The sequence below is a fragment of the Periplaneta americana genome, chromosome 9, assembly GCF_040183065.1.
Source record: "Periplaneta americana isolate PAMFEO1 chromosome 9, P.americana_PAMFEO1_priV1, whole genome shotgun sequence".
In the NCBI taxonomy this organism is placed as follows: domain Eukaryota; kingdom Metazoa; phylum Arthropoda; class Insecta; order Blattodea; family Blattidae; genus Periplaneta; species Periplaneta americana.
Genome location: NC_091125.1, coordinates 111,194,757 through 111,220,505, shown reverse-complemented (window position 1 = coordinate 111,220,505; position 25,749 = coordinate 111,194,757). Strand labels below are relative to the sequence as shown.

The following is a 25,749-nucleotide window of genomic DNA, read 5'->3' as shown; positions in this document are numbered from 1 at the left end:
GACCATAAGGTAGATTAAGATAAGGTGTGGTTAAGATAAGGAACTTAACTTTTTGTGATATTGTGGGATAGTCACATCTGGCTTGAAATCCTCCACACATCAATGTACACAATTGTTATATTTCGTATTAAATTTACAAGCATCACAATCATTTTAAAAATAAGTTTCACATATAAGTACCTAGTTCCATTAAATTGCAAATATAATATAACTTATTCAATACTGGTACATATTAAAATATGCTTTATCATCCTACACTTCACACTACGTGACATATTGAAATAAAGTGAGTTAAAAGGAAATGGAATTTTTAGCCTGATGTAGCGCCCTTCCATGAGTATGAATTCCTTTCAAATTCTGTTACAATTGGATGTGGGCTTAATGAGTTTTATTTTAGACCTCCTCAATTAATACATTTCTTTCCAGGCCATAAATGCAGAGGGAAAGTTCTGTATTCTTCAAAGTGATTTCTGTGTTCTCAAACACTGTATTTATAAAATCATTTTACTACAATTTCAATAACAGAAAAGTAAATTAAGTATTGAGGCACTATCATATCCCACAGGCTGTGTCGATTTTTAATGCTTTAATGTTTCCAGTATTGATGATGGTCACATTTACGACAGTCATACGAAAAATTCGATCATTGCTACAAGTATATTAGGCAATGGACACTTTAGATTACCTGTAATGATGGATTCAGGCACAATGTCGATGACTTGGTCTAAAATTTCGGACAACACAGGGTCAGACGACTGACCATCCCACATGCTGGGGCTGTCAGCTGCACCCACAGGTCCACTAGTCCTGAAGTCCCCAGAGGTACAGCTTGTGACAGATGTAACATACAATGTTTCCTGCTGATGTGTATGCCCGTGTTGTTGCTGTTGTTGTTGCTGCAACTGCTGCTGTTTTTGTTGCAGCAAGACCTGCTGCTGCAGTTGTTGCTGTTGCTGCTGCTGCTGCTGCTGTTCTGGATGGTTCATGGAAAAGTTGGGTCCTGGCTGACGACGTCCTTGCGTTTGCTGCTGAACGTTTGGCCTCGTGGGACTTTGTGTTGTGGACGGAGGCTGCAATCCTCCTCCTGACCACCCTAACAAAGTAGGGATTGGATATAGTTACAATAAACTATAAATAAGCGTTGTACAGATAATAAAAACAAAATTTTCTAGCTACTTTTTTTAAAGGATTATAATTTCTAACTCTATTCTTATCTGAATGATATGTTATTTACTATTTATCTTTAGTTAACATGCAGTCCTGTATTTAGGTAGTGTTATGCCCATGGGCCCGAAAAAATTTTGCACCCCACCCCACCAATTACCTTATACAAATCTTAGACATTTAGCAGTCTAACTGAAAAAGAAGTGGCATATAACAACAATTTCTGTGATGCTACTAACTAAAGCAGGCTGAAGTAGGAAAATATCGCAAGTAAACACAATGAAATCAGAGTAGAAAGATTGTCCTTAATTAAGTATCATGCTGCTTACAGTATGTCCAAAATTCAGGACAAAAACACTAAACATAATACTAAGCACCACAAATAATGTAACACAATAGTAGTTACAAAATTAATCAGTGAAGCAACAAAGAATGTCATTGGTTGCATGGTTTTCTTCTTGTCTTGTTATTAACAAGCACATGAATCACATTCTCAAAGTCCAGTTTCGCAGTCAGATCAATTTCTATTACTAGTACTACCAGACGATTCAAATTCTCCTGAGTCTGAGAAGCACGCAAATAGTTCTTCACTCTCTTTTTTGGGTATGTGAAAATTTATTTTCAGCTCTGTCTTTTTTTCTCAGAATTTCGCTGCCCCTAAGAATTCGCAGCCTGCTTAAATGTGGAGCTGGTTATATATAAGGCCTTATTAGCTATAAAATCTAGTTTGAACAAACAAACTGAAAATCCACTAAGTTAAATAAAGCAAAACTGCCTCACAGCAATCTTTGTCTGAGGATGTAAGTAATTATGATAAAGACAATGTTCTAACTTTCTAACTAACCTCTTTCTTATTATTCCTGGCCACTTTCTTATATAGTACACACAATACATACAGTACATTATTGATAAGAGTCAACATATTTTTAAGAAAAACGAAAATAAATATTTCTTTTCCATTCTTTTTCTTCTTCTTAATAGTAATAATAATAATAATAATAATAATAATAATAATAATAATAATAATAATAATAATAGGTATAGTATTAGGTAATAATGCCTATTCCATTTTCTAAATGTTTCGGGTCCACCTATGTATTAATTTTACAATTACCCAAAATATAAACAAGAAAAAATAACAAAGCAGTTGTTCTTACAAAATATCTTTTTTAACACGAGTAAAATACCACAGGTTAGTCATGTACCATTTATCACTCACCTCCAGGCCTTGGTTTCGCAGGGTCCACTACACGAGGAAGTTTCTCCTGGGGCATGGCTGAAATGATGGAGGCTGGTAGGGGTGGGATTGTTGTTGGTTTTGGAGGCTGCTTGGCTAATAAAGAGGCAAGCATCTGGTTCTTCTCCCACAACTTGCTCTTTCCTGCACTTGTAGTACTGGGGCCTGAAGAGCTCACTTGGGGACCTGAAGGATGCATCATTCCATCCATGGCTCTCTTTGTCGTAGGCCCCCCACCACCATCGTCACCTTCATCACTAGGACGCTTACGTGTGCCGATAATAGAAGAAACATTTAGCCCACTTATTGGGTCTGTGTTGGACGGAGGAGAAGGCGTGGGGTTAGAGAAACCAAGTGACTTCAGGAGAGGGTCTTCCTGTTGCTGCTGTTGCTGACCAGTGTCCATTGACATTGGAGGAGGTTTCCGTTCTTCATCTTGTTTCTTCAACAGCAGCTGCTGAAGCAATTCATTCTGCTTCTGTTGCTCCAGATCATCATCATCAGTCTTCTCATTAAGCAACTGTGACAAACAGCATTTTCTTAGATAATCAATAACATAATAATGTTAACTGATCACTCAAAAGTTAAAATGAAAAATTAATTGTGAAAAAGCTTTGTAAAAAGAAGTCCTAACTTAAAAAAAGCGTAAAAACAGTTTTAAGCACATCTTGTTTATGATATTTCATTCACAATATGTGGCTATTCAGCTTAAAAAATTAGTTTGGAGATATCTAAAGATTCCACATACGACTATTATTAATTAAACAGCTGCAATTCACTTTTTATCAAATACTCTGAATGTAACATGAGTAGAGCCCGGATTTACATGTACTAAATGGTAATACTTTTTATTCGGTATAGTTTATAAACATACACACCATGCCCCACTTCTTTTAGATGTAATTCTTGTTATTCAGTAGTTACCTTTTGTACATTAACAGTCTTTAATCTTACCAACCGCCACTTACACATCAGGACATGGTTTACAAGATGCACTTTCTAGTTCTTGTGGCCAAGTTCTCTATTGTTACATTTCGGAGTCTTGTGAACCAGGCTTAAAAATCCTAACTGATACCACATCAATTCAAATAATATCCTCAGTGTCATTCTTAACTTTTAGTACATATAAATCTGGGCTCTAATCATGAGTATCATTTCTTGTCAATTTTTCATAAGAATAACACACTTCACTCTTCAGAACAGTAGTGGCGGACTGATTATTAGTGAAATGCATAATCGTTTTCAGTAGTACTAGAAACTGTTAAAAAAAACAGTGAGTACAAAGCATTTCATTTGTTTAACATCTAGTATGTTATCTTTCAGTTCCATCACGGTACTAAACTTATTCTATTCATAAATTTACGAATTAATTTTTCTGGTAATCTGTTATTGATTTTCTGAAAACAGTTCTCCTGAATATTAACGTCTCTGTGAATAACAACCATGTTTTTTTTATTATGCTGTAATTATTATTTTGCGAAGCTTTGTGTTATTTTATAACACTGGCCAGACATAATGTCTGAGAATTGATCCAAATATAATAATTTTGAAAATATATCTAATAATAATAATAATAATAATAATAATAATAATAATAATAATAATAATAATAATAATAATTTATTTATTTAATCTTTATCTAACATTCTCACCTGCAACAAGTTTCATCCTAAACAGAAGAAAAGTTGCAACATGTTGCTCTGATCATTAAAGTGATCATCTCTTCAAGTTCCTCTTAGTTATTCAGAGAATAAATTTCATCCATCAAGTACCCATTACTACAATGCTATTATCATCATTCCTGACCATTAACATGTTAAGGGAAATTTAAATATGCAATAGTTAGTATCAAATGTAATTAATTTGAAAATCTGGTTATAAAATACAACAATATTATTTTGTTTTAAGGATATTACATAAATCACGAAACAAGGAAAAAGAAATTATGGACTGCAAAATTATTTTTCGAAACTGTGCAAACTTACAATTACTAAGAAGAGAGAGAGAGAAAAAATATTTATACTTAATGGTCATTTAACGTTAATAGACCTGTGAATGGTCCATTCAATAAAGCTTCAAGTATATCAGATGATTTGGCTATACCATTTCAAACAATATCTGTCTTTTGCGTGCCACTAAGTAATGTCTCTCTTTTCTCCTCTTACCCTTCATATAGAATGTGCACGCATACCTTAAGCAGCATGTTGTTGTTGTTAGTAGAGGCCTTTGGAGGGTCTGATGATGATGCACTGCCTGGATTAAGGCGAGTTCCCACATGCCTGGAGCCTGGGCTAGATCTCATGGTCGCAGTGGAGTCTTCTCCTCGTGCCTCATCTTTGTCATCCTGGTTCAGCAGTCCTTTCAGGATACGGTTTTCGTTTCTAGTGTCTGACCCGTCACCTAGCCCTGTGTGGTCCATTGACTCACTGCCCTCCTCTCCACCCGTGCTGGGACGCTTGTTGGTCAACAAGTTCCGCAGACGACCTAGTTCACCCGGCGTGCTGGAGGTACCCTCTCCCACACTCGCACCATTCCCCACATCCACAATACCCTCTTTGGAGTCCTTGTTGTTATCTTCCAGGCTGAACCCTGAACTGGGGCCCTGCTCCTGCAGGGGACTGAATGGAAACGAGTTACCAAATGGATTAGCAGGTGTTGTGGCCCGGTTAGTTCCGGCAGGGCTCGGCTGGGTGGCAGCTGAATAGGGGTTCAGTGGACTGGAACACATGGCACCTACGGGGCTGTAGCTTGGCACACTCGGGGGCCGCGGTGTGGGCACAGGTGTCACGCTCTGGCGGGAGTCTGGTCGCTCACCCCAGCCCGAAGGGGTTTGGGGAGCTCCTGTACGATCTAAACTATTTTCGCTGGTCCCCAGGTCCCCCCAGGTCGAAGTCGGGAAGAAGTCAAAATCGTTGAGGTTGAGCTCGCTGCTTGGCAGCGTATAGGTGGTGTAGGGCGTGCTCGTGTTACCCGTGTCACTGGTCGAGGTGCTTCCAAGCTGCCCAAACCCACTCGAACTCACGCGACTGCCGGTGCTGGAAGTGATGCTGCCGCTGGTCTGACCGTTCACAGGTCCGCCCATGAGTGGACCTCCCATAGAATTGCTATTACCGTTACTCGAAGGCCCGGATCCCACCGACAACATGGAGCCTCCTCGTGGAGAGTTGGTCTGGGAGTTGGATAGATGGCCACAGTCGGCGGGAGCTATCTCATTATCGCTGCGGATGTTCGGACGGGCAGGCAGACGGTCAGATGGTCCGGGCAGGAGCAGAGCCAAGGACACAACACACACATGGGAAGGAAAGAGAGAGAGAAAATATATCAATAGAACTGTGCACAATACAAAGTAACAACTCACAACATCAATCTGCAACTATCAGAAGGGAGTGTGAGCAAACTTGGAAGACCGATCGATGCCTTGAGTAAAATGATTACTTCGCACCAGGACCTCAAAGACAGTTAAAAAAGAAATCTAAAGAGGAAAGAAACTTCAGGTAAGGGCATGTAAGAAGAATATGGCAGAGAAAGTAGTGCAACATGCAACATTTAAAAAATAAAAAGGAGACAGTGTGTCAGAAATTGTAAGAAAGTGAATGTGGCCGTCTCTCCAACACCCAGACGTTGCACTCTGCATGCGCCAGCACCACCAACCCCCCTGTCACCTTACTACTGTGCCGTGCCAGCCGGAACAACCAAGACAGAACCGACACCATATGTGATAAACTACTACATTGCAGACAAGCTGGTACAACTTCATTGCATTAGCATGTTAATACTTCATATTTAGTGGGTGAGGTTGTGCATATGTGCAACACAACATGTTTCTAACTAAACTAACAACACAATTACATATCCACATTTGTGATCAGTCATTACTGTTACCTTGAACTGTGAATTAAATTGTCTTGTAATTTACTGCGAATTAATAAAAAACATACATTACTGGTGATTATATAAACCATGATTAAATTGTGGTTTAAATCAGAAAGTTATTTAATATCGATACAAAAAAACACTTCAGGATATTAAACATGCCAAAATGATTTCTATTATTATAATCACACTTGAGGAAAAGGAGGAGGAGGAGAATGAATAAATTTATTCAATAAAAATTCATGAATTATAAGTATTGATTTAGATAAATTTAAACCATACATTTAAAACTCTTTGTAGAGTTAATCTTCTTCACCATTGTGTACATTTCCGTGCATTATTCCTCCAAATCAATGTGTAATTTTATCATATATATTCAAGAGGACACCTAAACCTTTGAAATAAGGTTAGTACAGTGAAATCTCCCATTTACGGATATCGAAAGGACGTAACAATCTGTCCGCATCTGAGAGATGTCCTTTATTGGGAGGGAGGCTCCCCAATCTAACAGTAAATTTATAACATGCATTATATATCTCTTCACACTTTAAATGAAATTTTATGACTTTATTTATCCACCCGCTTCCAGCTAACAAGGGGCAGTCGGCTGGGCTAGCGGTGCTTACGAGACCCTTATTGTCTTCTTTCATGTTAAGGAATTTCTATACAGTCCTTAAAACTAAATTTTTCATTTCTCTAACACATTAGGTCTTGAAATCCAAGTTCTGTCCGTAGTCAGAAGGTAAAGCAGCCTTTACGACTGTCAAACATATTCGCGTTTGAGAGTGTCCGTAAACGAGAGTTGAATTTATAATTATTTCTATTTTATTTCACTTGGGATATAAAAATCTGTCCATATATATGAGGAGTGTCTTTATCTTGAGGGTGTCCGTAAGGAAAGGTTTCACTGTATTTGCAATTAACAGTCTATTATTATTCTAACTAAGCCAGCACCATACACTGGTCTAGTGTCATTTGCCTACATGCGGATGATGATTAGACATAACAAAACATTAGGTCCAATGTTGGTTCCAATGTTGGATACTTCCCATCGGGTGTCAGTTTTATAACCAAACATGAAAGGAATTCACCTCAATGTAACAGTGATGTCCACACACAGGATGCATGGTCTGTATGTTCAGCACTTGACTAGTAAACTATGCTAGTACCGCAATCACAGTGAAGTAATGAAAAAGTATTACAGTTTCTACAATTACTGTATATCAAGCAGAGCCATCATCTTCTTCTTTGTATAAGAATCTTGCCCAGTAAAGTGGTGGTTTCCAAGAGCCATGCATGTTTCGCCAGGTAATGCAGGGATGGAATTTTGTTTCCACGCAAAGACATCTCTTATGGACCATATGTTGTAATGGTTTCTAATATGCCACACCACTGTTCACACTCAGTCTGCATTAGATTGGGTCACAGATCGCTTGAATAGCCGGCAACTGTTCCAACATCTGACAGTGACAAAAATGGCATCTGAGTTCAGCAACGATATGGGTGAAAAATTGAAAGATTTAGTATGGAATTTCCCCATATTATACAATCTATCGAATAATAATTATAAAAATATGACATTAAAAGAGAATGTGTGGCATATGATTGGGAAAATCTATTAAGTTTACTGGGGAGTAACTTAATATTTCGTTTGTTATTGCACATTTTGATAGGTTATCCTGGCTTTTTAATTTAGCACAAAACTAAATATAATATTTCCTCATGCCAGAAATAGTGATGATTAATTTAAAATAAATTTGGATTTTTGTCACATTGCTTCTTCATCGATTATGTGTTAAATCAGGCAGACCTTTTATGTGAGATCATTTAATGATAACTCAACTCTTTGAAACATTAACATATTTCTTATAAACAAAGTGTACTTATCGCCACTGTTAATACAGTAAATAACTAGATTAAAACAATAATACTATAATTTAATGGCTAACATGGATACAACAATGGGTAATAAAGGTAGGTAACAGAATGTTACTATTTAAAACATAGGTGTTGCAAATGGGAAATGCATTTAGGCTACATAGATACATTATTATTATTATTATTATTATTATTATTATTATTATTATTATTATTATTATTATTATTACCTCTATATCTGCTTCATATTCTAACAAAAAAATAACTGCTAGATCCATGTTGTCAGCCATCTTGACTTAAAACGACGCAATGATACTCTTACAAAAACCAGTCGACACTATATACCACAAGTATCAACAGAATTTCACGCACATGACATCAGATCCGTGGCTCTTGGAAACCACAGCTTAACAAATTTAAAATATAATTGTATGCACTCAATGCAGTTAACGCAGCAATAGTGATCTTTTGATCACACATTTTGCACAAATAAGAAGATAGTAGCTCTGTTTGATATAAGTACTGTAGTTCTAAAAATTCTAATACTTTTTCATTGCTTCACTGTGTTTATGGCACTGCCATTGTACGTGTTTACTAGTCAAACTGTATGTGCAACCAATGTGGAAACATCGCCTTCACATTGGGGCCAATCTCTTTGATATTTGGTCGAAAAACCGACACCCAACAGAAAGCAACCAATGCTCCTGGAGCCAATGTTGGGCCCGATGCTTTATCATGTCCAATCGTCCATCCACATGTTGACAAATGATGATGATGGGCCCAGAAATGGAACCAGTGTGTGGTGCTAACTCTACCCGAAACGTACTAAGGGTTGGCTCCAATGAGTGGATGCTTCACAGACCTGTCACAAAAAACAGTCCAATGTTGGACCAGTGTTGGGTCCAGTGTGTGACACCAGCTTTAATATAATACAATTTTATCTGATAATTATTTCTATAGTTAGATAATTATTTCTTCTTGTTGACAGTTGTCAAAATTGTCATTAGTTATAGTTTGTCTTCCAACTACTGTAAATTTAAATATATCTGTGAAAACATTACAACATTCAATATATATGAAACACCAGCAATGCTGGCTGCAGACCTTATTATAAACATACCATGCCAAAACAATATACAGTAGAGTCTCGTCAATCCGAACTAATTGGGACCAAGATCTATTCGGATTACAAGATTTTCGGATTAACCGAAATATTTCCTGTAATGCAATGCATGCTATTCACGAGCACTGAGAGACGGTGGTGGGAGTACCCTGTTGCTATTTTTAGAACCACTGCCTGCATGCTTGATTTTACGAACATGACAGATCTGTAAATTATGTACAGATAACTCCTAATTGTTGTAAGTACCCTTGAATGTGCTATTTTCATATTTTTTTCAAGTAAAAGAAATTGAGTGAATTTATACATTTTTTTCTCTTCGCTACTTTGTACTATTACAATAAATTTAGCTTTTTCTTAAAACAATTTTGTTCGGATTAACCAGATTTTCGGATTACCATAGTTCGGATTAACGAGACTCTACTGTATTCAGATTCTATAGCACAAGTAATGAACTCGTAAAGTTAATTTAGCATTAAAAAGCAAAATCAGAAAAAGTAATGCATATTTCGAGTGTGGTGATCCACTTAAGGTTTCTCATGTTTGTAAAATATGTGAAACCTTCTAATTTTTTTATTTACATAATCTGTACATTAAAGTATGATGTCTAAGACTGAAGCAAAAGAACATTACCTATCTTTATTTTGAAACTGACAATATTATGAAGTTGTGTTCAATTTTCTACAAAAAAATTCTATATAGCTAATAAGTTATTTCCACTCTCCAATAATTATATTCTAAATTCAAGTTGCGAATTTGTTTATTAATTCGGACACCAGTCACATAGCGCGAAATATAATTTGTACTGTGAAAGAGTACCTGAAAAACTTACTACATCTACTGCTCAAAATTAATCAAGTTAGGTATATTCCAAGGCACTGTGTAATATTTTATTTAAGGAAGTAAGCAAAAGTAGCATGCAATTAGTATTAAAATTTCAAGGTATAGACTTATATTGTAATTTCAAATACGGTACAAAATTAGGCAATGATAAGTTTTCATGCAAATTTATGTGTAATACATTTAATCCACAGATTCTGAGACGTGGACATGCATTTCTTCACTGATTGTGTTCATACAGTATAAGACCAATTAGTTATCTACAATTAAAATCACACTCACACGTAACTAACCAACAATCTAGAAGACACAGCGAGGAGAATGTCATGTATTTTCAATATATGAGCACAAAAGCACTACACAGAGTATTGTGAAAAAAGTTCCAATATTTAAAGAGGAGGTAGTATGCATCAAGACAAGAAATAAAAGTCCTACAAACTGGGTCCTACATTAATATCTTCTGAGAAATTATCAAATATTTACCATCACTATAAGACCAGCATATCTTCCACTGTGAGCTCTTTGACAAGAAACAAATCAGGAAACAGACTGCAACAGTTTATCACTACATATTGCGTATGTATCAAGGAGACACTTAAGCAGACGGCAGTACACTAGAGTTTGTTATCGTACTACTGCAGTAGTATTACTGTACCAGTTAGGCAAGTTAGTATTGTATCTGTAATACATGATGGCAAATGGCTGCATTCTGTTTCATTTATTCCTTGCCAAAGAGCTCACAGTGGAAGATATGCTCCTCTTACAGTGATGGTAAGCATTTGCTCATTCCTCAGAAGATATTAATTTTAGAACCTGTTTGTAAGACTTTTATTTCTTGTTCTGATGCATACTATCTCCACTCTAAATATTGGAACCCTTCTCAGAACACTCTTTATATACGTTCTAACTTTATTCTTAAGCTATCCACAGACATTTCATGACAGTGTAACTTACATGAATAAATCTTAAAGTTTGTTTACTAAGCAATCCTGCACAATAAATTATAGACTTGCTAAAAAGAATAATTTCTGAGATTCTCGTAATAATACTGAAGACAACGCTGTGTAATGCAGTGACAAATAATGTACATTTGAAATATGACTTACTTCAAAACCGAAAATATGTTAAAAATATCTTCTACAATCCAAGAAGTCTTAATTGTAACAATTACGATTGATTTATACATTTTCATCTATATCCTAATTTAAACTATTTTAGTGAACTTGCGAAATTCTTTCAGGATGTATTACATCTTTTCTTGTAACCCTAGTTTGTAATTCTATTATGTACCGGTACTGTACTATTGCTGTATCATTTTAATTTAGGTTACATTGATCATGGGTCAGTACGATTACATCACTGGTCAGTATTCCACTATCTTAAAAAAATACCGTAACTTGTTTATTCTAACATAATTGTAGCTAGTTAAAGACAGGGCAAGAAAGGAAAGATAAAGAATCAGTTTTGTTATAATTAAAATTTGTCCACTAATTACTCGTCAACTAACGTGAAGCATAAACTAAACAATGAATAAAAACACATTGAATTGCGTTATGCTACAAGAATACCATATGTAATGTCACAATTAATTAACTAACACAACCCAGAAGAAAAAGAAGAACTACGTCTAAATCTGATAACAAAATATATTTACTCATATTAGGCCTATACTATAATGCTTCAAATTTTTTGTTTAGATCGTAGCAGTTCTGATAAGGACTAATACTTGCTAGGAAGAAAAAAAGAAGAATAAGAATAAGAATATGAATAATATGATGATGATGCTGATGATGATGATACTACATATACTGCATAAAGTATTTCTGTTTAAAATGCTACTTTTGTAGCCTGAACAAGCAAAATTTTCCGATAAGTTACTTACTTTGTGATGTGCGCATTGTAAATGCATAAACTAATTAATCACAGTGTTATTTTCTTCTCCACTGCATTTAGTTCTTACAATAATGAATTCAATTCTCACCATGTTCGAGAGGAAAATGGTGCCATATATAAGCATGGATACAATAACTTCATGATTATAAATGCACAACCAGAACAAAAAGCATCACAATACACAATGATTATGTAGGTACGAATATATGATGTAATTCGCACGACTTCATATCTTACAAGATAATGATGGAGTGATAAGCCTTCCAAATCGTCACATGTTTGGTTAAACTTTAAACTTTCCTTACACAGCCTTACAATACACTGAGTTATGCTATTTTCAGTCCACGAATTTAGTTTACCTGGCTTCAGTGATAAGTTTTAATTAATTTACAATTCATGTTTTGATTTTCAGATAAGTCAGTTAATATTTAACAAGTATTAGCAAATGTTAATATTAAATTGATAAGTCATAAGATTGAAAAATTATAACATTATTTAATGTATTTAAGTTTTAATTAGTTAAGTAAGGATACGCAACATTCTTTCATACTTAGTTGTAGAGACAAGCTATCCTAACTGAGGTTTTCTGTGACTTGCCCAGTTCTTCCAAGCACATGTCTATACAGAATTCTAAAATGGCTCTGAATCCGTCTTTACATGATCACCCCATAAATAATGGGGATAGGGAGGGAGGAAAATTTAGGAGTGACCTAATGAAAGAAAAAACAGATCTTTATGTACACGTATAATTAGTTATCGGTTAGTGTGTTCAGTTTTCATGCCTTTTCATACCTGAAATTTGTAGTGAACAAAGAAAGTGCTGAGATATGTTTTCTCAGGATAATTCTTTTTCCCATCCACTAATTTAATAATTTCTCTTTCACTATCGTGGGAAAAGTCGTACTGACTCTGTGATGTGTTCTAGGATCTCATGAATACAGATGCAATGATTACACCATTTTTGACAGATATTCACGCATGGACTTCGTTCAATAGGTTTAAGTCAACCATCAATACATTTTTTACATAAATATTAAAATAATTTTGTTATAAGACAATGAATTGGAGTACATTAACCTACTTCACAATGCATACTGTTTCTTATAGCTTGAATTACAGAATTCTAACGCATAAGAAGTATTTATCAAATGTCTTTAAAGAACTTGGCCTCTTCAACAGACAACTAACATTTGAATTTTAAATGCCATAATTTCAACTCTCTAGCCATAGAAATCAAAATCTCATCAGACTTGTTCTATGTTAAATAATATATGTCCATAATGACAGATAGGAAAAGCTGCTCGGATATTAGTGCTAAAAATTATATTTAATTAACTGCATTTAAGTGCTAAAAGAATAAAATCATTAGTTATTATATTCCAAATCTCGTATTTTACATCTCTGAGAGAGAAACATAGTATTAGTAATCATGTAAGAATAACAATTTACGAGAGAAAGAATGCAGAGCTTGACAGAAGAGCAAAGAGTGCTTGAGCTGGTGTTGGCCAACAAGTCTTCACCAACATAGTACAACTAGGTCTAGATCAAGCTCAAGAATATTCTCTGTGTATATTTAGTCTACAATTTGCAATGCTTTGTGTGTATATGTGTGCGTCTGTGTGTGTGTATTGTGCACATGCATATGAACACAATACACGTGAAATGAAAATAAAGTCTAACACCATATTATTATCTAATTCTGAAGCAAACGTGATGAACCAACACTTAAGTTACAAGAAAATTAAAAGCAAAGCATATATAATCAAACAAAAGGAATACGTAAGTAACATAATAAATGGTGTTTCATTAAATTTATGTACAGTTAAAGACTTCACAACAATAAACATCAAATACACAGATACTGCAAGACACTACACTCCAAAACTTCTACATATTACGTCCTTTATAGAAAATTCACATTTTAAATAGTAAAATATTTTAAAATAGTAAAATATTTTAAAATCTACAAAGATCGAATATTATATATACATTCCAAAAGTTGAAGGTAACCTAAATTACAAAGTATTTATAGATTATGCAAATTATATTATTAAAATAATAATTAATTACTATTAACTCTACAAAAGCACTGCAAACTATTGGCTTATGAATATACATGATGCATCGAATATCTATTTTATAAATCATTCTCGCAAGTGAATATATTGCAGGGATTATCTTCTAAATAAAGTTTTTGCCAATGATTGCCTATGTATAACGATAGTGTCAGAATTACGATCAATAAATATTTGTGATTTAAAATTCACCTATTGTACACACAATAATTCACCAATTTTTAAGTGCATAAAATGTTTTTCTTGTGAGTAGATGCTTTTAATTTAATTAAACAATGAACATTTTATAACTAAAATAAAATACGTACTACTGAAAAAATTGAAAAAAATACAGAAATGAAATATGTTTTCGTAATCTTACACAATTAAATTTATACAGTGTTTCTGAAATAACATCGAGCATATTAACCTATATTAACTTCTGCTGATGTTTCTCAATTCTGCTAATTTTTTTTCCAATTATGGACGTGTCAGTATAAGACATAGTGATTTGGGAAGTTGCACTGTGTTAATTTTTCTATTGCTGTTTTTATATAAAACTGTGTAGTTAACATTAAAATACTGATATATGTTACAACTTGGTGTAACAAACTGATTCTTGTAACTTAACAGACTAAAATATTATTTCAGTGCACTGAAAAACGTTACTGGTCTGTTGTATGACAATATTATGACAAAATGCTTGATAATATGGTACAACTAATGTACGTGGCAAATATTGTTATATTGTTTGCTCGTTGATTTTATCATTGTTGATAAGAGATCTTTTAACATGACACAGACACTAGTCATCCACGTATTTTTTGCTCTAAATTTGTCCAACTGATGCCTGAGGCAATGAGATTGATGTACTGTCTTGCTGTTTTATGACGGGGGGGAAAAAAAAAACGTGTCTGACAGGAGAAATGTTAAATAAAGTTTTCTTTTATTAACATAGCATTTAACGAGCATTAAAAAATACAAATAATAGCAGTTATCCAAAAGTAGGCCTAATTAGACAATTTTATAAGAATGGAGAATGCTGGAATTAAAAATGCAGGAACTGAAATAAAATTTGTCGGAAGTATCAAAATCTATTTCCTTTCATCAGAAGATTCAAGTAGGCCTATATATGGTGAGAAATTATTAATGGATTATGATACAAATATGAGCAACTCAATTGTAATCATACACTATATACAATTCTGAAATGAAAACTTTACTCGTATGTAGCAACCAATTTACTCTTTGCCTTCACGAACTTTTCAGTTTACCCTTAGTTTCCCCAGCAATTATGGACTATGAAAATCAGTTGAAATTGAATTACATATTTCGACATGAGGAGACATACAAATAATATGCATCATATTACTGGAGTGTGTCATTTTTATGTAATGACGCAACACACTGAATTCTTTTAGGCATAAACAGCTTAAAGCACTCAGCTTTTCCTGAGTTTTCCTTTTCGCTTCTAGACTTTCGGAGATTTTGGCAATTCAGCTACAGAAAATCAAGACGAATCAATTGTTTTTACTAAACTTTCCTCGTCCCTAAAGATGAATCTTTGTATAACATCACTTACATGAATTAATTACATTCTTAGTGTCAAAATGCCTGCCAGGGTTAACTCAATTTAAAACAGTTGAAGATCAGGCACCAAAAACAAATATTTCATCATGTACCTTACATTCAACAGCTTTTGTTTTTAATTAGCATTGTTTTGAAATTTAGCTACACAAAAACACACTGCTCGGTCCCTATATGCCCACGTAGCATTGACTCATTGTCCTACATTGGTCTGAAGCTTTGCTGACATACATTTAATGTAATTCCCTGTCCATGTATGCTTTCACTTGACCTTTAAAGACAGTTGACAATAAATAGGGAATTTTCTTCTTCCCACCCTTGGAGTGTCATGATGAGCTAAAAACTTACCTCTTTATAGATCGTACCAGAGAATTAACATATTATATACATAACTTAATTTATATAGGACAATTTTTCACTCCTTGACCACTGTACATATGAAGAGAAACGACTGGAAGCATCTGAAATGTGGATATGAAGAATGGAGTGTGTGAAACCGACAGACAGAATAAGAAACGAAGCTGTGATAGAATGAGTGTGTGAAGAGAGAACAATGCTGAATCTGATCAGGAAAAGAAAAAGAAATTGGATGAGTCACTGTCTATGAACAAACTGCCTATTGAATGGTGCACTGGAAGGAATGGTGAATGAGAGAAAAGTTTGGGACAGAAGAAGATATCAGATGATAGATAATATTAAGATAAATATACGGATCATATGAGGATGCTAAGAAGAAGGTGGAAAATAGGCAAGATTGGAAAATGCTGGGATTGCAGTAAAGGGCCTGCCCTAAGGCAAAAAAAAAAAAACTATGAATGAATGAATGAATCATCTTCACTGAATTGTCTACATTTAATATGACTGATGGTTCAAATTAAATTTTCTTTAAATTATGTTTTATTTAACGATGCTTGCAACTGCAACTGCTGAGGTCATATCAGCGACGCTAGTGCGCCAGAATTTTGTCCTACAGGAGTTCTTTTACATGCCAATAAATCTACTGACATGACCACATTTAAGCACACCTAAATGTCATCGACCTGGGCAGTGATCGAATCCGCAACCTTGGGCACTCTACCAACTGTGCTACCCAGACTGATAAATTGGTTCAAGATTTTTGGAATTCACCTAAGCATACTATGCACCCATTTAGACAGCATGTAAGATTCATAAGCCTTTTGTTATGAAATGTTGTATTACTTACCCAATGATGGAGTGAGTGGCCATAATAAAATCAGGCTCCTGAGCAAGAGTGCCATTCGATTTAAAAAGTTTCGACTTGGTTTGGACATGTACATATTTATCTGGGGTTGTAACTCGCAGCCTGTATGGCACACTGGTACTATGTCCTGTGTGCAAAGCCTCCTTCAAATGACTTGCTAGTTTCTGCAGGTCATGCTGATGACACAGCTCTTGAATTATGCAGCCCATAAGATCCTGCCAAATACAAAATCAATATCACTGTTATTTATTATTGCCATAAGGTTAACATACATATAACAAAAGGTATCCATAATAAAATATTTCATAATGAAATGTATTTCACAATTACATAAGAAATATATGTCATTTATAAAAAGAACACAAATATTACTGTAAGATTTACAATTCATGTACCTAATCAAATAAACAACTAACTCAAATAATTTAGTTTTCCGTATTATATTCAAAAGGTTGTGAGTTTCAACAATTAATTTATTGTAATTTCTACCTCGGGACTACGAGAGATGGCAGTCAGAACTTCTAATCACTAAATGGTGTACCAATATGCCTGGGTTAAATCCCAAATCTCTCCGAAATGCATATGAAGGGAAGGCATATGTCACTGTTGACAGTGATTCGTCTGTCAGATAGGGACATTAAGCCTGGTGATCCCCTTGGTGCTATTCGACAGGAGTAGGCTACGTGCCGGCATTCTCCCTTCCTCACTTTCATCACCATCCTCACCCATTCCCTACACTACACTTACACGAATGCTAACACATACACTCACCCTAGTATACGACATAATTTTTCACAGAAACACATCATGGTCGGCTTGGGTAGCGTAGTAATTCCAACAGATCACAAATTTTGTGTTCTGAAATATTTGTTGTTTGCAAACATTACTTCAATTTCTTTCAGTTTCAAATTATAATGAAGTACCAAAACAACTATATGGATTAATTTTATAGTTATATGCCACATGAAAAACGAAAAGAAATCACTATTTCATCTCCCTTGGTCATTTCCGTAGCCTTCTCACAAATTATTTCATAACTGGTAAAAATATCTCTCTTCATCACAATTACACGTAATAACCGCAATATATTTCAACAATATTCTGAAAAGTCTTCAAAGACCGAATTTATTCTTAACAGAGGAATATCAGATAGATTTTCATAAATTAACATTTGTTTAAGTTACTCATATATTTCTACTGTTCTTAGTTCATCACAGTATTGGCCATTTAAGAGTATTTATAAAACTGGGTCCCAATAAAAACTTGCATGTAGTGAAACCTCGTACATGTTTTATTACGAACAAAATATTAACCCTGTCAGAACTTAAATAAAAAAAAACAATGAAAATTGAGTATTTGTACAGTCCAGCTCTAATGTAGACTCAAAATTAATAATGATATAAGACAGACAAAAGGGGTAGTGTTACAGCAAGTATAACAGTATAAAAGTTTCTTATATGTTGACAATCCAACCCAGTTTTCTGAAGTTTTGAAAGGAACTTATTTTAGATTTTACAATCCATATTTTTATACAGTTACATCATCTCTCTTACACACATTCACATATTATATGAATCAGATCACACTTCACATGTGTAACCAGATGAAATACATGGGGATGGTGAGATATGGTGGTAAGGCAATTACAAAAAAAAATATCAAAGAACATTACCATTGAATGTTAAACAAGACAGTAATAATAGCATAGGTACTATCAGGATAGAGTTCCAATGACACAAGTATGAATATGTTAGCTCGAATAATAGAACAATTCTTTCAAACTAAAAATCTGAACTACTCCTGCTACTGACCTTATTGAGGTACTGTGAATATGTTGACGATACACCACTGGTATCCACACCAATGATTTTTCCACTGACGTCCAGCTTAGTGGTGAATTGTTCAAATGGAGCCCCTGAAGGCTTTTCATTTTGAGGAATACGCCTAGCAACACACATGAGGCATGGACCCACTTCTGTAGATTCTGAAGTGACATCCCCACCTTCCGATTTTTCACTGGGATACGGGAGTAACGTGGACGAGATCTAGAAGGGATACAAAGTCCCGTTTTGAAGCTGATCACATTTTAACACATTTACAAAAACTATAGTTTTGTTAATATGCAGTCATCATTAAACAATCATCTTCTGAACATTACACTATGAACTGGTATGTAAGATAATCTCTAGCAAACGTAACTCCAATTTCAATCCATATCTGCAGAGACTAGTCTTACAGGGTTTAGGGAGGAGGGGACAGAGTAATAGTAAACAGGCTGGTATATGATTGAATATGATTGAAGTACTTCATGTACATAGTCTTCCCTGAAAGTGTTACAATCAATTCATTTATAAAGACTGCCTACTGCAGTTCACATACAGGCCTACAGTTCCAAATCAGGAAGTGAGTAAATTAAAAAGAATACTTTCATATAGAACATTAATTTCAAACAAAGGTATAACGAATTGTGAAGGTAAGATTTACATATATCAAACAAAGGGATAATAAATGCTGAAGATCAGATTTATATATAAAGATATTTTTTAAAACTTATGCATTAAATGGGCTTCAAAAGTGACAGTACAAGTACCAAAATTACTTCTTTCAATAAGATCCACACTTAGAATTGCATAACTGTCTATTCAAGTTTTTTTAATACTAAAAAACAACTTTTCCTTCAATTTTATCGAAGATAATAAATAATTAAACACAAAAATGGATGTCATTAAAATGAAGTTATATTTATTACGCAGGAAATAAAATAACTACTGTATTAAATAAAGGTCTTAAATTATCCATGATCGCATTCTTACAATATTTCTTTCAATGTCATTGTAGGAGTCCTCTACGTAATTTAACACCTAATCCAAAATTGTAACACAAGGTTTGTTTCTGTAGCAGTTTCAACAGCTGAAACAAACCTAAAAAAAAGGAAGAAACCTTCAAACTCAATTCCAATCTTACACTCCATCCCTCAAGCATAATAATAATAATAATAATAATAATAATAATAATAATAATAATAATAATGTTTTATTTTCGCTGGCAGAGTTAAGGCCATAAGGCCTTCTCTTCCACTCAACCAGCCTTATTCAATACAATACATATTTATATTAAAAATATTTACACTACACTTAAAAGGTTCTCCAGCAATATTCTTCAGTTTTAACGACTAGTAGACTACATATTTATTTAAATTTAGATAAACCTATAAGGTAAAGTAGTGACTTAATTTATGAGCTAATTTAATTCAATCAATTATAATTAATTTAATATTTGAGATAGCTAGTAAAATGATGAAAATTAGTTTAATATAAGCTTACTAGGACTATGTTACAGGGAGAAAAAAAAAGAAAAATATATAGTTATATATATATATATATATATATATATATATAAATCTAAAATATATTTCTATAATGAGAATATTAATGTAATTGCCATTAGAGGTTTTGTAAATCTATTTAGAGAAACATAAGCTTCCTGATGCAGATATCAACTCTGACTTCATAAAACTTGCATATTACAAATGTACCGATAATAATGTACTCTTCGATATGTCACTTTTTGATTTATTTTGCTACTATCTATGATTAGACTCCTAGATGAATTGAATAATATATCATGAATATGGTGAAGATCCTGAAATAGTTTAAGGATACTGTACACGGACAGAGAGCATACCATGTTTTCGATATTATAAAATCTTGGCATTAACTGTGCTGCAGTATCACAGTACTTTTAACTTCACACTTTGTATGATTGTGAAGTTAAAATCAATGTCTCTCTATATAAGAAATGCCATTAATTTCAAGGAGTTCTTCTTTGAGATATTTAAAATAAAATAGTTTAATACAATTTTGCTTCCTTTTCGAGAAAAAAAAAATATATGAAACATTTCATAGCATATTTTGGGAAAGCTACTGAATTAATTACCAATATGCTCAGTCACTTTAAGAGAGCAATGTATTATGATAATAAATGCTTAAAACAATTTTAGTCTTATTCTTAAATGTGCAGAAATTTGATCCGAACAAATGTAGCTTTTCATTTTGCAAAGGAATTTTAAAATGTTACATTTGTTCGGATCAAATTTTTGCATATTTAAAGAATAAAACTAAAATTATTTCAATCAATTATTATCATAATACACTGCTCTCTTAAACTGACTGAGCATATTGGGAATTAAATTAATAGTTTTCTCAAAACACACTATAGAATGTTTCATAAAAAACAATTTTTTATCTCGAAAAGGAAGTCAAAACGAGCAAAATTGTATTAAACTTTTTGTTTGAAATACCTCAAAGAGTAACCCGCTGAAATTACTTATGGCTCAACCTGTATATATAATCTGTGTAGGTGTCTATATATAAAACTAGCATTAAATAAAAAATCACGTACATATAAAATACCATTATTTTAGCTGTCAAAATGGCAACTTACTTCCAAAAATAAACATTCACTTAATCAAAATAGATACATTGAAACTGCTTACTAACATGCTAACATTTTCAGCATGGAACACTTACGAAGAGTTAATAAAATTGTAGCTTCAAAAAACCATACAACACACGCATACATACACAATGCACAGCTATCAGACTGAATAAAGACCAGTAGCAGTGAAGAAGTGAACAATCATCTGTGAGAATGAGTGGCGAAATATGCTCTAGAGATATGACGTTACCTATCAAGAAGATAAGGTAGGACGCACCTGCATAATTTCGTATGTGGATACTCTCTGTTGCTTTTCCTCCATAGTCTCGTCCTGATTGTCCGGAGGTTTTATCAGAAATCGACAATTGATACTCCGGTTTCTGTTAGGGGATGGCTCACGAGTCCAGCCTATAAAACAATTTATATTTCAAGGATATATATCACAAAAACACACATACAGATCTATATTTTCAAGAGTCACAATTTATATTCAAGTGAGATATATAAATTAACGTCACTAGAAGATGGTTCCTAACATTATATCCCACAATAAATACCTGCAAGGAAATCAAGTAAATCCTGTTAATGGACAAAAGCATAATAAACAAGATCGTTTACTTTCTTTCTCCTTTTATTTTATGATATCTTCCATTCAATTGGATAATTGCAGTACCCAGGAAACAATAATAAAAGTTAAACGCACAGTTATTCCATTATGTCATCCATTCAGATACAAAATGCTAAAAATTTCTTCTTGCATAATCAATTGTCAAGGGGAAAATTACGTAAAATACTAATTGTATTAAACTTCAGAATATTACATCGTAACATTATCAAAAATAGGTACCGGTATTTAAAATATTAATAAAACTTATTTAGGTCAAGTAATACTAGTGCACAGATGTAAAAAACTCACATGGATACAATTAAGTTTGCCCTATTTGTAGTCATTGCACAAGACAGGATATTTACAATGAAAATATGATAGAAAGTCTGGAAGAAAGTATGCAGCATGTATAGATGAGTTAATTCATGAGGTAAAGGAGACTAGTTAGATGATTCAGAAGTAAAGGAATAATGGTATAACGAAAGTGAATGTGAAACTGAAGTTCTAAGAGAAAATCAACTGGAGAACAGGGAGCTGCAACACGAAAATGTTGGTTCGTGAAGATGCAGAGTCTATGTAGAAAAAGCATGTCATGAATACAATGATAGAGGAGTAATGGTAGAATGAAAAGGGAAGAAAAAACTGATGAATGACAAAATCTCCTTCACAGCAATGGCATCAAATTAAAGAATCTTAAGTTAACTATTACTGGAATGAAAGGATCTAGAATTATTATTACAATAAAAACTGGCTAGCTGGTTGGTTGCTAATGTTTCCAGTTACAAATATTGAAACTTTCCTAAGTCTTGCAGTTCTGGCATTGTGAAGAACTTTATATCTGAGATAAGGGTTCATATACGGTGGAATTCATTATCCCCATGCAAGGATGCAACCAGTAAAGTTGAATTCTGACTAGGCAGGATATAAATAGTAAATTTAACTTGAAGCTCTCTTAATTTAGGTACAGATACAGAAATAAAATTTGAAGCTCCCTTATTGTATGTTTCGCTTACAACACACTGCACATGTGCAGTAAACAAGATCCCCTGTTATATGCTACTTGTGGACTGTCGTGTGAAATTGTTGTTGCCTACATACAGGTGTCAACGCTCCAAATTTTAATTCCGTACCTGTACAGTTTTTTTTTTTTTCCGGATAACATAAATATATGACGTAGGCATACTAGCTTTACTTCTCTTTTGAAAGAAAGGCAGACTAAGAATTTTTATTGCATTTAAAAATCTATCAAACTCGGGTGGATTTCAACTCACGAACCTTCAATTTCAGGTGGGGTAATCACTAGCTTAGAGTGGAAGACTCTACTGGAAACTGGACGTAATTCTATTTTCTTCACTGTTATAAGCCTTCTAGAACACTTTTTAGTCTGACACTAACATCCTAAAATTTAAAATCTACTGTAAATGTTCCTCAAACACAAAACACACTATTTACCAGACATCTTACAGTACCTTTCTGTTAACAAGCCTTGTTCTCTTTGATGAGCTATGGTAATGCACGTACAAAAAGAAAATATATATAGTTTCATGTGATAAAAGGATGTTCATTAATATCTTGATAGTTAACCCAGTCGAACACACTTCGATATAGATCTATGTCTCTTTTTTTCTGTAATGTAACCCACGATCAGTTAAAGCTGGATAAATATTTCCACTGAGAATTCTAAATAATATAAATTCAACAATGCTAATTTTCACAGTGTAACTTACCTACTGACATGGGCAGTAGGCTGGCACTGAACCGTGCATGGTCTCCATGGTGGATGATGTTGTAAATACTATGGCCAAGGACATCTTCCTTGGTATACTTGATGAATTGGCACACATTGTCAGTGACATACTCCACCTTCCCCTCCGTGTTCACTACAAACAAGAAGCCCTCGAGGGCCTGAAACAAAGAAAATAAAACTTATCATAACTGTGTTTCAATCTGATTACATATGGTTCCAGGCCCATGGAAAGAAATTTCACTGAAGATTTATGAAATAACATGCTTAACAATATAATAGTGTGTTGTGTTACATTACAATAAATGATAAAAAAAAAAAGTAATTTGCACATCATGGTCTTTGTTCATAGTTTGATAGACCAATTACACCTACTCACCAATCATAATTTTACAGCAATGATTTCGCATAATCACGTGTTTAATTATTACTAATATCAGCTTAATGATTTTAACAAGAATTCATCCAGAAACACTAGATTAATATATTGACTGAAAAACATTCTTTACTCTTCTGAGACACCAATTTTCTTATTTTCCACAAAGATGATATCTATGATTTATCTCACGTAATAAAAAACACCATCACCTTCATCTTCCTCTCATGTTATAGTTCTGTAAAAACTGTTTTGGTCTACAAGAAATTTTCCACCCATATCATCAGCGGGCATCTCAATGATATTCTTCCATTTGGTTGATAGTTCAAAACTGCCCTAGGGATTCTGGATCTGGACATTCTGTTCACATGTTCATGCTAGTTATTTTGATATTATTGAATATAGCCCAATATGAACTTCATATCAAACTCCTTCAAGATGTGTTCATTTCTTCTTTGGCCACACTTGTAATTCGAACATAAACCTCATCTACCTTGCTGCAATTCTACTTTCATCACTTTTTTGTAAGGTCTATGCTTCGCATTCATAGCAGAGAACAGGTCTTGCTAATGACTTGTATAAATGGGTCTTTGCACCAAAATAAAGTTTCATGACACTATATCTTATGCCCATAAATTTATTACATTTTTTAATCTTCTCTGGAACAACTAATTCTGTTAAAAATGATAACCTAAAGCCAAGATAATTAAATTGATTATTTTTTCTAAAATTGTTTTAAGTACAGAAATTTTGTTTGATATAGGTTCCTTGTCACAGAAAGCCATTAATTTAGATTTTTCCACAGAAAATTTTCCTGTTACTAATTTTAAATTATAGATCATCTTCTGAAGTAGCTAGTAAAGCCTAATCGTCTGCGAAAATTAGAGCACCTACGTAAATTTCGATTTATAGGTATTTGATCATGCCTGAATTCTCTAATAATTTCATTCATATATAATGTATGTTGAATAGTAGGGGTGAAAGAGCACATGCTTGTCTGACACCAGGGAAGATCTCTTTCCAAATTTATAACTCATCACAAATTTTAACCGAAGTGAAAGTTTCTTTGCATAAGTCATAAATATTTTGAACAATTTGGTATATGATCACTTACCAATATACTTTACAACTTATTATGATTTGCTCGATCAAAAGCTAAGCTGTTCTTATAATATAAGTATAATTTGTTTTTGATTGTGTTGGAAAAATCTTTATAGCTACTATTCAATGAACTATTACCTCTATAATTATCACAATCCTTTCTATTGCCTTCGTTATAAATTAGTATCAAAATAGATTTCGACCAACTGGATGGCTCCCTTACATTCTAAATCAAATTCATGAAACAAAGAAATCGCAATAAAAACGTTTGACTTGAGTTTTTTTTAACAATTCTATATTTAAATAGTATTCACCTCAAGTTTTACTAATCTTCATTTTTAAGTAGACCTATTATTACAAGTTCTTCTAATATGAAGGGTTCTTTGTTTAGATTTTCTGTATGCTCTACCACAAGAGGGAAAATACCTTGATCTAAAACATTCGCAAAAAAAATATATATATATATTTTTTCAAAGTTAGTGCAATAAAATAATTTTCCAAGAAATATTTCTTGAGAAGAGATAATAATGAGAACTGTAAACTCTATTACATTGGCAATCTCACAAAATGCATGACAATGGAACTCCCTCTTCTCATAAACAATCTTCCTAAACAA

At 33.6% G+C, this 25,749-nt stretch overlaps 1 protein-coding gene across 12 annotated transcripts in view; it reads right to left on the bottom strand.

Annotated features, from left to right (window-relative positions):
- The window catches only part of LOC138706386 (nuclear receptor coactivator 2-like), a 613,007-nt gene that overhangs the window by 44,004 nt on the left and 543,254 nt on the right, over positions 1–25,749 (bottom strand). For 8 of the 12 annotated variants that reach the window (XM_069835613.1, XM_069835614.1, XM_069835610.1 and 5 more), the window contains 7 exons: positions 23,640–23,817; positions 21,583–21,713; positions 18,680–18,913; positions 16,851–17,083; positions 4,593–5,619; positions 2,384–2,921; positions 686–1,093 (listed from right to left, as the gene is read on the bottom strand). In XM_069835613.1, coding sequence (XP_069691714.1) covers positions 686–1,093; positions 2,384–2,921; positions 4,593–5,619; positions 16,851–17,083; positions 18,680–18,913; positions 21,583–21,713; positions 23,640–23,817 — 2,749 coding nt within the window. Of the gene's footprint in view, positions 1–685; positions 1,094–2,383; positions 2,922–4,592; positions 5,620–16,850; positions 17,084–18,679; positions 18,914–21,311; positions 21,521–21,582; positions 21,714–23,639; positions 23,818–25,749 lie in introns of those variants that run through there. The other 4 variants (XM_069835609.1, XM_069835616.1, XM_069835617.1 and 1 more) reach the window with 4 other exon arrangements.